This window comes from Oryx dammah, unplaced genomic scaffold (assembly GCF_014754425.2).
Source record: "Oryx dammah isolate SB20612 unplaced genomic scaffold, SCBI_Odam_1.1 HiC_scaffold_20, whole genome shotgun sequence".
NCBI classification, from domain to species: Eukaryota; Metazoa; Chordata; class Mammalia; order Artiodactyla; family Bovidae; genus Oryx; species Oryx dammah.
In genome coordinates, this window is record NW_024070204.1 from 29,476,726 (window position 1) to 29,494,039 (window position 17,314).

Genomic DNA, 17,314 nt, shown 5'->3' on the forward strand with positions numbered 1-17,314 from the left:
ACAAACTAGAAGCAGATGTAATGTTACCATCACGTAACTTTCAGTAGCTGCAACACAGAGGAGAAATGGGTTCAAAAATAGGTCAAAATTTGGAAAATGACCTGAATTTTAACCTCATTCCTAAAGCTACATCTGACTACAGTTACATCTGACTGGTCTTTTTCAACAGTGAACACACTTTCAGAGTATCCTTATGGCAAAAAGCCAGCGCTGGTCAAGTTCAGTGCTTTAAAGATATATAACTATGGAATAAACAAAAGAGCAAACTGCATCAAGCTGTTAAATAATCTTCTCTCTTACCTCAGGCATCATCTCTTCGATGAAATGAATCGTGTAGTCTATGTTGAATCTAATTACTTTACACAGTGGAATCTGTAATAATAAGAAGGAGAGGGTCCATTTCAAAATGCCTTCCTGTGCTCATCACTGTACACATGTTGGCTACCTGACCCAGAAGGCCATGAACCAAATGAGAAAGTTTCACCTTAATCTAAGCTGCTAACAATACTGCACATGAAGCTTGACCACAACTGCTGGATTTTAATGCAAGAACCCAGCTGACCTGGTCTCTACAGGAAACCTGCATATTGCTGGTGTTTAATTAACTGTATTAGCAGCAGCAACACAAACATGACAAGAACTCATTAAATCCAAATATATTGCCTCTAAAGAATTAATAAAACCACGAATACTTCTTTCTCTCAGGTTTTTAAAACCTTTCAGAATCTTCTGCTCTTCAGGCAGATCCGGGATAGCAGGCGGACAATTCATCAGTTACAGACTCATAAGTCACTGAAGTACACACAACTCATGCTGCCTTTCTGGCTCTGGAGCAAAAGCAATCACAGCAATAAAGATAATAATAGCTAACACTTACTAGCTAGGTAGGCCCTGTTCTACTATTTCATATACTGTCACTCATGTAGGATCCTGTGAGATAGGTACAATTATTCTCCCTAGTGTACAGTGGAAGAAACAAAAAACAGAGAATCAGATACTTTGCCTAAGGTAGTATGTATGTGTGTATGTGTTAGTCTCTCAGTCGTGTCCGACTCTTTGCGACCCTTTGGACCACAGCCCACCAGGCTCCTCTGTCCATGGAATTCTCCAGGCAAGAGTACTGGAGTGGGTTGCCATGCCCTCCTCCAGGGGATCTTCCTAACCCAGGGATTGAACATGTGTCTCTTACATCTCCTGCACTGGCAGGTCGGTTCTTTACCACTAGTGCCACCTGATAACAGGCATCTGGTGAATTAGAAACCCTTGCTCCTCACCCCACTTCTAAGCCACTAGGGTATCCATCTCTCATTATCTGTCCTAATACTGTCCTAATAATATCTGTCCTAACACTCAGGGTATGTGTGAAGATGAAGGAAAGCTCAGATAAAATAAATCCACATCTGTCTTGCTTTACAAATGTATCATCAGATACCAGCCTAGTGCCCAAATTTAAGAGGTTTTCTCTAGGCCTATATCTGAATGAACGGAGGACTGAGAAAGGGAAGGGTGTGAGGTTAGAGCAGTGGTTTGGCTGAGTAGCTGGGGAAAATAATAGACTCAGAAGCCCTAGAGATGTGTTAAGTAGGCTTTTCTGGCCACTCAGTCGGTCCATAAGACGATTTTATATAAATGTCATCGTTTTTACAAACCACAGCAATTAGAAAGAAGCAAATTTTAATTCCACCAGCAAAAGGAATGGTAAGAAAAACAAACAGTCTTACAATGCCATCTACTGGAAATCTTTTTCTCAGAAATGAAGTTTAGCTCTTAGGTGCTTTTTTTTTTTTGAAGGACAGTGGCTAATTTAAGTGAAATTCATAATTAACTTTAATAAGAGATCCATTTTCAACTTTCTTGTGGTAATGGGTTCTAAACCAGCTGAAGCAACATGCTAAGGCCACTATCATTTTTAAGTTCTTCTTTCTTCCTACAAGCATCTAAAAATATTTGAGCATAGTTTATGAATAATTTGTGCAGTTATTCAGTTTTAAAAGACATTACTAACAACCTATAGAGCCATAGATGCTCTCAAATAGGCCACACCCTCTATCTTTTAAAAAGGAGGGGATCTAAGAGAAAAGCATGTAAGCAAGCATAGAGTATGATACAGTGTAACCTGTCAATGCCATTAAAAAAACAAACAAAATATTAAATAGTATAAAGTACAAAAGGATCAAAGAGGAGGTAACATTTGAGTTGAGTCTTTAAAGATGAGAAGGAATTTTCCAGATCATTCAGAAAATTAATTGGGAAAGAAAAAGGTGTTTGTTTATTCTTTTAAATTAATTTTTATTGGAGTATAGTTGCTTTATAATGTGTTAGTTTCTACTGTACAGCAAAGTCAATCAGTCACAGATATACATGTATCTCCTCCCTTTTTGATTTCCTTCCCATTCAGGTCACCACAGTACATTAAAGAATAGGAATTTAGTTTCTAGCAAGACAGAGAAAAAGGAGCTGGGGCCAAAACAGGTCATTAAGCTCTTCAGGAGTGAAATGAATGGAGACAGAGACACAAGGAAATTCTAGAAAGTATGAACTATATTCTGCAGAGCTAATAAACCAGGTTAAGGATTCAGAGCTATCCTTATGGCAACAAGAAGTCATTCAAGTAAGAGACCAACACAGTTTCACATGGTTGCTGTGTAAACAGGGTGAGAAAGGTGTACAGAGGAGCAAGGCAAGAGACCAGAAGTCTAATGAACAGCCCAGGAGCCGAATGAACAGAAGTCCAAAAGAGGAAGGGGAAGAATTTTAGACACAGGAGATGGGATGGAAACCCACACAGCAACCATTCTGACCTGGAAATGAGAGAGGAGAGAGAACAGAGGATAATTTCCAGGTTTCTAGCCTAAGGGAATAGATAGGCCAGGATGACATCAAAACAAGGAAATTCACAGGGTGTAACCCTAAGTCCCTTAAACTCAGTATGTAGAGATGACCAGTTCAGTTTCCCACAAGTTGAGGGTGAGGTACCCGAGGGGACATCAAGGTGGGTGTGTCCAATGCGCAATCTGAAATGTGAGTGTGAAGTACAGAGCTCTGTGTCACAGATATAAATATTAATGTCAGAACATGCATGAGAGAAAAAACATGGGTGACATTGCATTACGTGGGGAGTGCATTCAGGAGAGAAAAGGACTAGAGCCCTTGGGAAGAGTCAAGAGGCAGAGAAAGAGCAGAAGTGTAAACTTTACTCCTTCCGCTCTGTGCAACAGCAGCTCTACTGATGATTAATGCAGCTACAGTCCCTTCCTCAATGACTTCAACTAAAATCACTTTGAGGGACTCCTTCTTTAACCTCTCCTCTTACACATGCTCTATTTCCCTTGGGGCAGTCACCCATACCACTAGAGCCCTTCTCAGACACACAAATTTGGGAAGGCAGAGTCTCCCTTTCTATTCAAACGTTCATCTCTAAGACTCAAAGAGATCTTGTCCTTTTCCTGTATATTGGGAACTCAGTTGATCGAGAGCTTAGTCGGCCAATAGAACAATATAAACGCCCTTGATCTTTTCTTAAAACATGTTTGAGTAGTGACTAACACTAACTCCCATCTCATCCTACCAGAAACAAACCAAAAAAACATTCCTAAACTTCTATATTCTAACTCTACTATTTCCAGGCACTAAATGACTACAATCCAGGACAGTGAGGCCATTGGAAATGGAAAGCCAATTAAGGCATCGGGGAAAGGATCATGGCATTTCTTTGTGCTTTTGAGGGCAGGATAAAATATTATGTATGTACTACACAAATCTAGGTAACCATAGTTATGTTATCGAAGTCCTTAAAAACTCCAGGTATTATAAGTAAAAACAAATGTACTACATAAATAGATAAAATTCTCCTGGAATGCTCTATGCTTAGCCAACAAAGCTTTCAATCCACTTTAATTCAAGAAGACCTTAAGAGAACCTGTCAAAACTAAACTGGGTTGAGATTCTAACATTACCATCATTTACATGCTCTTCATGCTGATGTGTTCTCTCTGGCAAGAAAATGAATCAGAACAGTAAAGCGATTTAATAATTCTTTTTCTTGGGAGGCTATTTCAAATTCAAGAAGCTTTTGATGGATCTAATTCCTATGAACTGTACAACACTTAGCTTAAAACTCGATTTATTTTATCAACATCTCTAACATAAATGATGGGGCTTATCTTCTCATTACAGAGTTAAGTTCTCAAGTTCTGAGAGCTTGAATATTTACATATATATATATATATGCTGAAGCCAGGAATTTTTCAGTCCTATCTTGTATTTTATAGCAACAGTAATAACTCCAATTAATTTCACACTAGCAGCCTCTCAGTGCCAAAACCTTGTGTTGAGAAACTTTAATAAAGCTCAAAGAATCACTTCCAGGTCACATAAGTACCAAGAATCAGTTTAAAAAAAAAAAAAAAGAATTAGAAGAAAAACTTAAATGTCTATCTGACATCTTATCCAAAATAATAAGTGCCAAATGTACTGTATATTAAACATCATGATAAACACTTTTCATGTGTCATCTCATTTATTTTTTATAAACGCCAGTAAGAGTACCATAACTAATAACCTCTACTTTACAGATGAGAAAAGTCAAGGTTTAGAAAAATTGAAATGTCAAATCATACAGCTAGTAAATAGAATCACTAAGGTTTAAACCCTCTCTGAAGCCATACAGCTTCCTTCTTTAAAGTGACCCTAGAAGTTAAAATGAGATCTATATTACTCAAAGGGAATTAACAGATAAGACAGATAATTTTCAAGTATTTTCACGGTAACTAACTTTATTGTATTTGCAAGTCCTCATGTGAAGAGTTAACTCATTGGAAAAGACTCTGATGCCGGGAGGGATTGGGGGCAGGAGGAAGAGGGGACGACAGAGGATGAGATGGCTGGATGGCATCACAGACTCGATGGACGTGAGTCTGAATGAACTCTGGGAAATGGTGATGGACAGGGAGGCCTGGCGTGCTGCGATTCACGGGGTCGCAAAGAGTCAGACACGACTGGGCGACTGAACTGAACTGAACTGAACTGAGGGAAAAAAGAGAGAAATGTATAATGTAGGGGCAAGTTGGACTAAATGACTTCTAAAAGCCTTTGCAACTCTAAGACTGAGATTTAGTGTAACAAAGGGTTTGAGGGCCTAATTGAGACATTTAAAAAGTAATAAAATAAGAAACCTCCAGATTTAAAAACATCCTAGTGCCTTTTCATAAAAATTGTTTAAAAGTTGTCTAAACAACCTAAAGAACCACTGACAGATGAATGGATAAGGACGCTGTGGTACATCTATACAATGGAAATAACTACTCAGCTGTAAGAAAGAACAAAATGGGGAGAGAGGTTTAGGAGGGAGGGCACATATGTATACCTATGGCTGACTCATGTTGATATTTGACAGAAAACAACAAAAAAGCAATTCTTCTTCAATTAAAAAAGACCGAAACGTCATCTGAAGCAACAAGGATGCAATTAGAGATTATCATACTAAGTGAAGTAAGTTTAAAAGAGAAAGACAAATGCCACACCGTGTCACTTACAAGTAGAATCTAAAATATAGCACAAATTAATCTATCTACAAAACAGAAACAAATACACAAACAGAGAGAGTAGATTTGTGGTTGCCAAGGGAGAGGGGAAGAAGAGGGATATGCTAAGAGATTGCAAACTATTACACTCAGAATGGATAAACAACAAGATCCTACTGTGTAGCACAGGGAACTGTATCCTGGGATAAACCATAATGGAAAAGAATATAAAAAAGAATGTATATGTGTGTATAACTGATCACTTTGCTGTACAGCAGAGATTAGCACACCATGTAAATCAACTTTACTTCAATTAAAAAAAAAATAGTACAATTTAAAATTTTGTAAGTATGGATGGTGATGGATATTAATTACTTATCATGGTGATCACTTCACAATATATACAAATACCAAATCATTATGCTGTATATCTGAAACTAGTAACATTATATGTCAATTATACCTCAATAAAAAATATAGTTCAATATTACATGATGTTCAATATTATGGTTCACCCTAGAGATATGTGATATGTATTATCAAGTGATTTTATTTTTACACTTACAATGTAATCATCTTCTCAAAAAAAAAATTCCCTGAGATAAAATATACTGTGGCATAAAGAAAATCTCATTAAGAAACAATTTGTTTTAAATTAGTATCACTACTATGGAATCATGTCTACTAGAAAAAAAAAAATAGAAAGTGGAAAGATTAGACAAAGGTTTTATTCTTTACTCTCCAATGGAACAGAATTTCACATTTCAAATAAACTAAAATAACTTTTCAAACTGCAGATATAATTTCTTTTAACTAAACAGGAAAGAACTAAAAACATTCTACTTCAATGTACATATACCGTAGCTATAAATTCAGTGAGTTCTATAGCAGTGTCTTGACTGACTCATGGATACCTCTACATTCCCTTCCTGTGTCACCAGTGAATTTCACTCTACATCCAACTAGAATACACAATAAGTAAGACAACCCCTAAGACAGCCAGCTTTGAAACAGAAAGATTTTGACTTATAGGACTTCCATCTGAACCGATTACCAACAGATCGGCCTTAGTACCTGAGAATATCATGATCTGTATGCCAAAGTCTCTTAAAGAGGACGTCTTCCTGGGATGCAAAAGCAGAAAACTATGAAGTTAACTTAGGCTCCAGATGTCCTGAACAAGCTCCATTTCTTTACCTATGACTCACAGACTAAGTAATAGTTTCTCCTTAAAACTTTTCAACTCTCTTTTGAAGGACACCCACCCCAAAATAGTTTTGACACATTACTCCACAGTTTATCCTTCTTTTTCAATCTTTCACACTCTCAAAATGTTATTCTGATACATGTTTACTTACACCATCTAATGTGGACCAAACCTGTGACTCATTAGCACAGATGTCACACTCCCGCCTGACACACAGTGCCGCTGACTTCCTGTGGCTTAGGCAAAGGGATGTAAAGTAGTTGTTACTTAGAAGTCAGATGAAAAGAAATTTCCTTTGACTTTTAGAAAGAAAGGGGGCACAGGGAAGGAGAAAGTTGGCCAATTAGCACATACTTACATTGGTCAGGGGGGCGTGTGCAAACATAGAAAATCCTTCAAAGATATACTCGTGATCATCATATTCGATAACAGTTGGCCTGTCAGTCTAAAAGCAAACAGAAAAATGGAGCATGAACAAATGATATGACCTGCATGCACAGTACCTATCAGGACAAAAGCAACCAACCAAAGCAAGCAAGTACGGACTCCTGCTCACCTTCTCCCAGACACCAGGGAGAAACTTTATAGAGAACTTTAGCTTGGTAGGATTCTCTGACTTCAGTTATATACTAGACAATCAAGGAGGTTTATTATGGCTGCCATAAAGGAAAAATGGCTACATGACTTCATTTTCTAGGAACTTGTTTTATTTAATCTCATAATACGACCAGTCCTGTTCTTACTAAACTATATTGCTGTACTAACAGAAGTCCTAGCAAGAAAAAGATAATATAACACAGCCAAATCAAAGCTCAAAGTAGAGAAGACTAAGCATCACATCAGTCAAGACAAGCAGCAGCCTGGAAGGCTCTGAAAGGCCCCAGGGTGCCAGTGGCTCCTTCCCTCACAGCTCCGTCCCCAGACCCTCCAAGGAAAAGCCCAGCCAACAAACGCTGTAACAAGCCAATTCTTGCATAATGTCAAAGATCTTAATTGCCTGAAAATAGAATCTAATTAAAATATACCAATGCTGATATAAGCATAAGAGATTCTCTTCATTATGCCATTCTTATGGTCTGCTATTTTTAACCCTAAATGCTAAACATGGAGCAAATGATCAAGATTAGAAACCTAAAAGCCATGTTTTTTCTACATAGATATTGAACACTATTCTTTTAAACATTTACATATATATAAACATTTATGCACACACCCACACACACACACACATATATATGAAAAGCTTAGGTGGTTAGGGGGAGTTCCCTAATGCACATTATTTGTTTTTCTAATATTACTGTTATTTCCCATCTGAATAACTCAACAAACCTGTCCTAAATTAAATATAATGAGAGAACTGCAAACGAAATAATAATGGTACAGCCATTTTGGAAAATAGTTTGGTAGTTCCTCAAAATACTAAACACAGATTTACCACCCAATCCAGCAACTCTAGTCCTAGAGTTATACTCAGAGGAAAGAAAAACATATATCTGCACAAAAACTTGTAAATAAACGTTCATAGCAGCATTATTCATAATAACCCAAGGGTGGATACCACCCAAATGTTCTCTGACTGATGAATGGATAAATCAAATATAGTATATCCATACAGCAGAATATTATTTGGCAGTAAAAAGGAATGAAGTTATATATTATACCATGGATGAATCTTGAAAACATTTTGCTAAGCAAAAGAAACCAAAATGATCACACATTGTATAATTCTAGTCATATGATATATCTAGACTAGGCAAATGATAAAGACAAAATATGTTAGTAGTGCTGAAGGCTGGGCAGCAGGAAAGAACTAACTGCTAATAAGTACAGGGTTTCTTTGGGAAATAACGAAAATGTTCTAAAATTAGACTGTAGTGTTAGTTTCACAATTCTTAGTATCATAAAATATATATTTTAGATGGGTGAGTTATTGTACATTAATCATATTCAATGAAGTTGTTAAAATAAATAATTATTAATAATCTAATTCTGAAGGCCTTCCCTGTGGTCCAATGACTAAGACTCTGAGCTCCCAATGCATGGGACCAGGGTTCAATCCCTGGTTGGGGAACTGGATCCCTCATGCCGCAACTAAGAGTTGGTATCCTGCAGTGAAGATCTCGAGCGCCCCAATAAGTCCTGGAACAACCAAACAGTGTGTCCAGTCATGTCCAGCTCTTTGCAACCCCATGGACTGTAGACAGCCATGTTCTGCTGTCCATAGGATTTCCCAGGCAGGAATACTGGAGCAGGTTCCATTTCCTTCTCCAAGGGATCTTTCCAACCCACAGACAGAATCTGGGCCTCTTCTATTTCATGTACTGGCAGAAGGAGTCTTTACCACTGTGCCACCTGGGAAGCCCCTAAACTGCACCTGATCTTAGCCAAAAAGCTGAGAAGCGATCAAAATAAATAAATAATAAATAAACATTTAATATTCCTTCAAAGAGGAAAGTAACTTTTATGTAGAAAAACATCTTAAAAACCTAATTTTGAAATTGAAATCTCTTAATAAAAAATGTAACCAGAATTAATTAACTATACTGCTCAACAGCAGTATAGCGCAGTAAAATAGCATACAGCCATGTACTACAAGAGTCAGTCTGCCCAGGTTCAAGTCCCCACTGTGCCACATGTTGCCTGAATCATCTTCAGCAAGTTACTTAACCTTATTTGGAAAACATGGACAACTGTCCCATCTGCATACTGGGGAAAATAATACCTACTTCATCAACTTTCTGTGAGAAATAAGTTAATACATTTCAAACACAGAATGGTGCCTGGTATCAGAGTCAACAAATATTAAGCATTTACTGTCATAAATGCAACAGTTATGGGTCACTAGATAATATATAAGTTATTTGCCAATTTTTAAGAGATGCACAAGTGTTCTGTGCAGTCTTCCAACTTCATAGCTCCAACAAACCTATCCATAATTCACGGCTATAATGAGGTACCAACAATATAAAAGAAAAATGACACAGAAATTAGTATAATGAGAGGAAGCCAAATTAAAGTCATTATGATAAAGGCCAGTTTTATCAGCATAAAAATAAAATATTTTTTTAAGAACTGAGTCCACACAGCCTATTCACATTGCAACCTATTAACACACATAGATCTTATTTATATTTTTTAACAAATGAAATAGATTTTGGTAGGAACTTACTAAAAAGTTTGTGGGAGGTGAGACTGTAATTCGATAGTGGAAAAGCCTGCCCGCATTGTTGGTCATAGGACGACAGGGCTTGATGGCCTGAGGGGAAAAACAAAAGTAAGTTCAAGAGTAAAGTGGCAAAATACTGTTACTCAAAACTAGACTGTATTTTCTACATTCGCATCTGACAAAAGAGGTTTTACCTGTGTTCCTTCACAAACTGGTAGGAAAAGAACAGTATTCATTTTACCACTAACTGAATGGATAAACATGGGCTAGCTGCTCACTGGTATTCAACCTACCTATTCACAAACAATACAAGGCGTTTGAACAACAGAGAGATCTTTCTAGAACTAAATTTCCATGACGATCTTCCTTTTCATTTGTAAAATAACACAATACTTGACCTTGCTAACCTCCCAATAAACCAAAAAGCAAAAAGAACAATCTCAGAAGTATAGCAGTAGGCTGTAACAGGAAGGGGAACAAAGTGATATGGTTAAATATGCTGAGTGAAAATAGAAGGAAACAGAAATGCAGGAAGCACAAGAATTGGTAGAACAGAACATGCATGGAGCTTAGGACAAGAAAAGGAAAGCAGCATCAGCAGAATCACTGGGTACTCTTGACAGACACAGCGATGTGTGACGCAGACCTCCTTCAGGGAAGGACTTGCTGCCCTTTAACAGTGCTGACAGCAGTCTCCAGCTGCCGGCTCCCTCAGGATCTGCGTCATGAGCAGAGCCCTCTCACTTGATGTCAGGTGTATACTGAGCGAGACAGAGGTAAGAAGGCCCAGCCACCGCGGCCCACCTTGAATGGGCAATACTCATCCCTTGGGTCATCACCAGGTTGACCGGGGCTTCGTTGGGACTGACTCACAGTTCAGCAAATCACTCTGTCCAATCCTGCTCATACCCTCTTCCGCTCACAGGTGAAGATCCCTGAGAAACATCATGTGCCCCAGACTTCATCTTAGCATCTGCTTCTAGAGAATCCAGGGTGTGAAAGTAGGTACCAGAGGTGATCCAAGAAAGCAGGAGGTAAGATGAGGTTTTGGAGCTGAATCACCTGCCATCCGACTGTCAATGAGGAACCCATCACAGTGCCTGGTGGCACACACAGCCCCTGGCACCAGATAACACGCCAGCTGAAACTTTCAAAGATGCTCAGTGGGAGACTGTACCAGTGGAAGCGGGTGCAATGCGCCAGGTGTTGAAGACTTGGAGTGACCGTAAGCTGTACGGAAAATGGGATGGATGACTACTGTCGAGCACCACTGATGCTCTACCTCACTCCTCACACCTGATCTCAGACTGCTTGCTCCTCACGTCCTGAAGTTTCTGATTGAGGCAGCCTTGAGAATCTGCATGTCTAATAAGGTCTGAGGTGCTGCTGATATGAGTCAGAAGGCCTAAGAGAAGCACTGCTCTGCAGAAATGCAGCAGGAGAGGAGGAGGAGGAAAGGCAGCTGGAAGCCAGACATGAAAGCAGAGGACCTGCTGACGGCCCACTAAGAGGCTCCCATCAGCAGCAGCGCAAGGCCAGGCAGCGCGCCAGGACCACGCCTGCGGCTCACGGGTAGAGTCGGTGGGCCTTAAAGACTAATTAACAACCATCCACCGTAGGTCTGTTATTCCAAGGTCAGGGCTATGGAACCTGGGATGAGGACCTACAGGTTTTGACGCCTTGTTGTTTAGTCACTCAGTCATGTCCGACTCTTTGTGACCCCATGGACTGTAGTCCACCAGGCTCCTCTGTCTATTGAATTTTGCAGGGAAGATTTCCCACTGAATGGGTTACCATTTCCTTCTCCAGTTTGACTCCTTAGACTCCTCTAAACCTTCTGAATCTTCGGAGACAACCTAGCCTTGTCTATGAAGAGCAAGCACTCCCCTGTCTGAAGACAAGGAAAGCCCCTGAAGGTGACATTGTCCTCACTTCCCCCACCCCATCAAATCTCCCTACCTGACAAGAGACCTATAATTAGGGTCATTCCACAGCATACCTTTCAGGTTGGATGAAGCGCAAGCTGGAATCAATACTGCTGGGGAGAAATATCAATAACCTCAGATATGCAGATGACACCATCCTTATGGCAGAAAGTGAAGAGGAATTTAAAAGCCCCTTGATGAAAGTGAAAAAGGAGAGTGAAAAAGCTGGCTTAAAACTCAACATTCACAAAATGAAGATCATAGGGCATCCAGTCCCATCACTTCACAGCAAACAAATGAGGAAACAATGGAAACAGTGACAGATTTTATCTTCTTGGGCTCCAAAATCACTGCAGATGGTGACTGCAGCCATGAAATTAAAAGACACTTGGCTCCTTGGAAGAAAAGCTATGAAAATCCTAGAGAGCATATTAAAAAGCAGAGACATTACGTTGCTGACAAACGTCTGTCTAGTCAAAACTATGGTTTTTCCAGTAGTCATGTATGGATGTGAGAATTGGACTATAAAGAAAGCTGAGTGCCAAAGAATTGATGCTTTTGAACTGTGGTGTTGGAAATGACTCTTGAAAGTCCCATGAACTTCAAGGAGATCAAACCAGTCAAACCTAAAGGGAATCAGTCCTGAATATTCATTGGAAGGACTGATGCTGGAACTGAAATTTCAATACTCTGGCTACCCGATGGGAAGAACTGACTCATTGGAAATGACCCTGATGCTGGGAAAGACTGAAGACAGGAGAAGGCGATGACAGTGGATGAAATGGTTGGATGGCATCACCAACTCAATGGACATGAGTTTGAGCAGGCTCTCGGGGTTAATGATGGACAGGGAAGGCTGGCGTGCTGCAGTCCATGGGGTCGCAAAGAGTTGGACATGACTGAGCAACTGAACTGAACAGCATAACTGGTTTCACATTTCACAGCTGGAAAGTACTGAGAGGAAGCATAATATCCCACAGGAACTATAAGAACTAGCCAGCGCCAGCACATGCCAGCAGCAGGAATTCACACAGGACTGGCAGTGCATGATCAAGAGGACCAGGAAACAGAGTTGGTTAGGGAAGAGCTGACTGAGTGGGAGCATTCAGGATCCAAGGCCATCAAGAGATGCTAGGAACTCCCTACCAAGATGTCTCACAGTCGTGTCTGAGTCTTTGTGACCCCATGGACTGTAGCCCACCAAGCTCCTCAGTCCATGGGATTCTCCAGGCAAGAATACTGGAGTGGGTTGCCATTCTTTTCTACAGGGGATCTTCCTGACCCAGGGATTGAATCAGGGTCTCCTGTATTGAAGGTAGGTTCTTCACCGTCTGAGCCACCAAGGAAGTTCCACTCAGATGTCTTGCTGCTGCTGCTGCTAAGTCACTTCAGTTATCTCCGACTTTGTACAACCCCACAGACAGCAGCCCACCAGGCTCCCCCATCCCTGGGATTCTCCAGGCAAGAAGACTGGAGTGGGTTGCTATTTCCTTCTCCAATGCATGAAAGTGAAAAGTGAAAGTGAAGTCGCTCAGTCGTGTCCGACTTTTAGCGACCCCATGGACTGCAGCCTACCAGGCTCCTCCATCCATGGGATTTTCCAGGCAAGAGTACTGGAGTGGGGTGCCATTGCCTTCTCCATCAGATGTCTTAGTAGTGTGAAAAAGCAATGGCCCATGCTGACTAAAGTGAAAATACCAAAACTGTAGGACAGACAGAAGAAGAAGGAATTCAAAGATTCAAAGAAATGGGCACATTGGGATGGATATAATATCTATGCCTGAAAAATATACCAGATAATCATCTTTCATGGCCCAGAGGACATGCCACTGACCAAGGCCAATAGGAACATGCTGGCAAAGGGGCACCAGCACCAGTAGGATGGTCAGTGGTGGCATCCTCTGCAGGCCAGGACTGAGCATAAGAGCGGATGACACAGTACACAGCTTGCTGACCACATCAGGGATGACAAGACTCTGAAACCAGAGGCAAGACGATGGAGCTCATCACAAGAAGCCAGGTTACACAATTATCATCATGACCAGTAGGACCGAAGTGGCAGCCAAGGGGATCTGACCCAAAAGAGTCACAGAAGAGGCTGTCACAGCCTGGTGTCCTTGGGTACAAAATAAATGGGTAGCTGACAAGCATACCACCTTAGTTTGTGCCAACGGAAGAAATCAAGACTGGGCAAACGAGAGGCTTAAGGTAGGTTGCTCCAGTACACAGTCATAATCCCTTGCCCAGTTCCAGACCTGATCAAGTTACTGGACTGAAATCCACTGATTGAAAAGGTTGCCCAAGAGGCCAGAGGCCAGGCCCTGTGACCCAATCACAAGAAAAATGGTCACAACAGCCCTGTCCTTCCCCAAAGGGGCCTATGGCCATTGTGCTCAGGGAACTGTACACTGGGGAAGGAAGAAGCCAGACAGTTCAAGGAGTGCTGGACACAGCATCTGAATCAACTGATACTCAAAGACTGGACATATCATCCTGGTATCCCCGTCAGAGTCGGGGAGATGAGGCCAAGGTAGTACAGATCTTGGTCAAGGTATGGCTTATAGGAGGTCCACTGAGTCTACAGATCCACCCAGTGGTCATTTCCTTGGTCCCTAGATGTGCCACTGGAATTGACAAAATGGGCAGACGGTGCCACCTCCCCCTGGGTCCTTGATCTGTGGAGTAAGAGCCACCATAATGGGAAAGGTCAAGCAGAACCCAATCTGGACATCAAAAACAGCGTGACTCCAGGGGAATGGTGGAGATTAGTGCCACCCTTAAGGATCCAAATGACACAAGGATGACTGCCCCATCACAGTCTGTGTAATTCACCAGTCTGGGCCCTAAAGAAATCAAATGGATCCTGGCAGGCGACTATAGACCACAAGGAGCTCAACCAAGTAGCTCCGACTGCACCTGCCTTGCCAGGTGTTATAGCGCAGTTTCGGCAGATGATCGTGATCTCAGGTACAAAGTGTGTGGCAACTGACCTGCTGAATGTATTCTTTCCTTCCCTACCAGAATGAGGACCAGCTCTGATGAGAACAGGTTCACGTTCACATGGAATAGACAACATTAACGGTTTTGCCACCAGCCTGTGTGAATTCTTCTACTCACTGTCATAATACAGTCCAAGGTGCTCCTGACCTAGAATACTGCAGCATGTTACACTGCTCCATTATATCTTTGACATTATGTCGATTGAGCGAAAAGTCTCGGTAAACTGTACATGCTCCAAAGGGTGGGAGAAAACCCTACCAAGATTCAGGGCCTCCCACAGCCACACCATTTTTAGGAGTCAGTGGTTCCAAGACAGCCATCCAAAGTAAAACGCAAAACTACTGCCTCTTCCCTTCCCACAGTGAAGAAGGAAGCAGAATACCAGGTGGGCCTCTTCAAGTTCAGGAGGCAGCGCCATCCTCAGAGAGGAATATTACTACAGCCCATTTATAAAATGGCACAAAAGGCCACCAGCTATGAGAGCGACTCAAGTGAGAAAGGCCTCAGCAGTTTCAAACCACAGCTTAAGTTGCCCTGCAATGGGGGCCACATGATTCAGCAAATCCCAGACTGCTGGTAGGAAAAGATGCTGAGAGGGGCTTATGGACACACTGGGAGAATCACCATGCTGGTCTCTGAGGTTCTGAAGCCAAGCTGTGCTGTCTATCATGAAAAATTATGTGCCTTTGCAAAGCAATTTTGAGTATGCTGCTGGGCCCTGGCAGACATGGAATGCACGGCCAAGGGACAGCGAACAGACGGGGGGCTGGAACTGCCCAACAAGAGCTGGGTTCTGCCAGTCCCCTCTGGGCACAAGTTTGGGTGGGGCCATAGTAAGAGAAGGGTGCCTATAACCAGAACCAGGCACACCCAGAGTAGAGGGCATGAACAAACTGGGCACCCACCACTATTGCATCAGCACATGCCCTCAGCTGATGACTAAAGACGGAGGGATGAAAGCAGAAGGAAAAGCCCAAGCTCAGTTTGCAAATGGGTCAGCCAGAAAGGAAGTAAGGGACTTCCCTGGTGGCCCTGGGGTGAGGACTCTAAGCTTCCAAAGCAGGGAGCCTGGGTTCGATCCCTGGTCAGGGAATTAGACCCTGCATGCCATAACTAAGATTCCCACATGCCACAACTAAGGATCCTGCATGTTGTAACCAAAACTCGGTACAGCCAAATAAATAAAACAGCATTCTTTAAAAAACAAAGAAAAGAAAGGAGGTGCAAGCCAAAAACAGACTGCGCTGCAGCCTTCTTCATGGAGGGCTCTGAAGACAAGGATGACGGAAACCACCCAGTGGGCGGGGTTTCAGGTGGTGTACCTGGTCATCTACTTTGTGTGGAAAGAGAAGTAGCCTGAGGTTAGAATAAAGATGGACTCATGGCAGAAACGGAGAAGGCAATGGCACCCCACCCCAGTACTCTTGCCTGGAAAATCCCATGGACGGAGGAGCCTGGTAGGCTGCAGTCCATGGGGTCACTAAGAGTTGGACACGACTGAGCAACTTCACTTTCACTTTTCGCTTTCATGCATTGGAGAAGGAGACGGCAACCCACTCCAGTCTTCTTGCCTGGAGAATCCCAGGGACGGCAGAGCCTGATGGGCTGCTGTCTATGGGATCGCACAGAGTCGGACACGACTGAAGTGACTTAGTAGCAGCAGCAGCAGCAGCATGGCAGAAAGCAAGTGGCCAGGCAGCTGGTCAGAGGCCTAGAAGGAAAAACCTGGGAAGATCAGAGATAAGACAGTCTTGGGGTATCCCCAGGGCAGAGGACACCCGCTGTGGAAGAGGTTCTAAAGCATCGAGCTGACAAAATGCTCCGGCCAGCATCGGTCAGCAGTCAGTCCCCCAGAGCCGACAGGATAGGCAAGCGAATGAAATGGACACAGGAGCAGACAGAGCTCAACGGCATCCAAAGCTAAGCTGCTAAGCTGACTGCCATGCCAGCCACCTACAATGACCACCGCTGGGACCCCAATATGGCACCAACCCTTGAGGGCCAACTGGCCCCTTGACGGAATGTGGACCAGGTAGGCCCCACCGATGGTGAAAGGGCCACGCATACTCTAAGGATGGGTTGACTGCCTCAGCCTGCACCACTGCCCACCCAAATCTCCCTTCACAGAAGGCCCTGCTGCCCAGCTGTGCAAAAAGCAGTCAGCACACAGCCTGCAGCTGTCAGCTCCTTCCAGTCACTCTCCACTACAAGAACCCCCTCCGCCAAGGGCATGCCCTTTCTAGGGCGGCTTGCTTGGGACAGACGGAGATGCGCGTATGAAAACCATCCCGGCCCTACGTGAGACAACTTCGACAAGCCCAGCTCTAAAGGTCCACCCCAGGTGGACTTCCCCCTCTGCTCAGTCCTGAGCCCACACTCCTCTTGCCCCTGAAAAGTCTCCACAGCAGCCCCGCCTGCAGAGACCCCAGCCTGAGGCACGCACACAGACATTCACAGGGCGCAGGCCTTGTCCCACACAGCCTCACTATACTTT

At 42.5% G+C, this 17,314-nt stretch overlaps 1 protein-coding gene across 4 annotated transcripts in view; it reads right to left on the minus strand.

Moving 5' to 3' along the window:
- Positions 1 to 17,314, minus strand: part of DROSHA (drosha ribonuclease III) — a 120,100-nt gene that overhangs the window by 75,587 nt on the left and 27,199 nt on the right. For all 4 annotated transcript variants that reach the window (XM_040262277.1, XM_040262274.1, XM_040262275.1 and 1 more), the window contains 3 exons: positions 9,899 to 9,985; positions 7,088 to 7,174; positions 301 to 372 (listed from right to left, as the gene is read on the minus strand). In XM_040262277.1, coding sequence (XP_040118211.1) covers positions 301 to 372; positions 7,088 to 7,174; positions 9,899 to 9,985 — 246 coding nt within the window. The remainder of the gene's footprint in view (positions 1 to 300; positions 373 to 7,087; positions 7,175 to 9,898; positions 9,986 to 17,314) is intronic.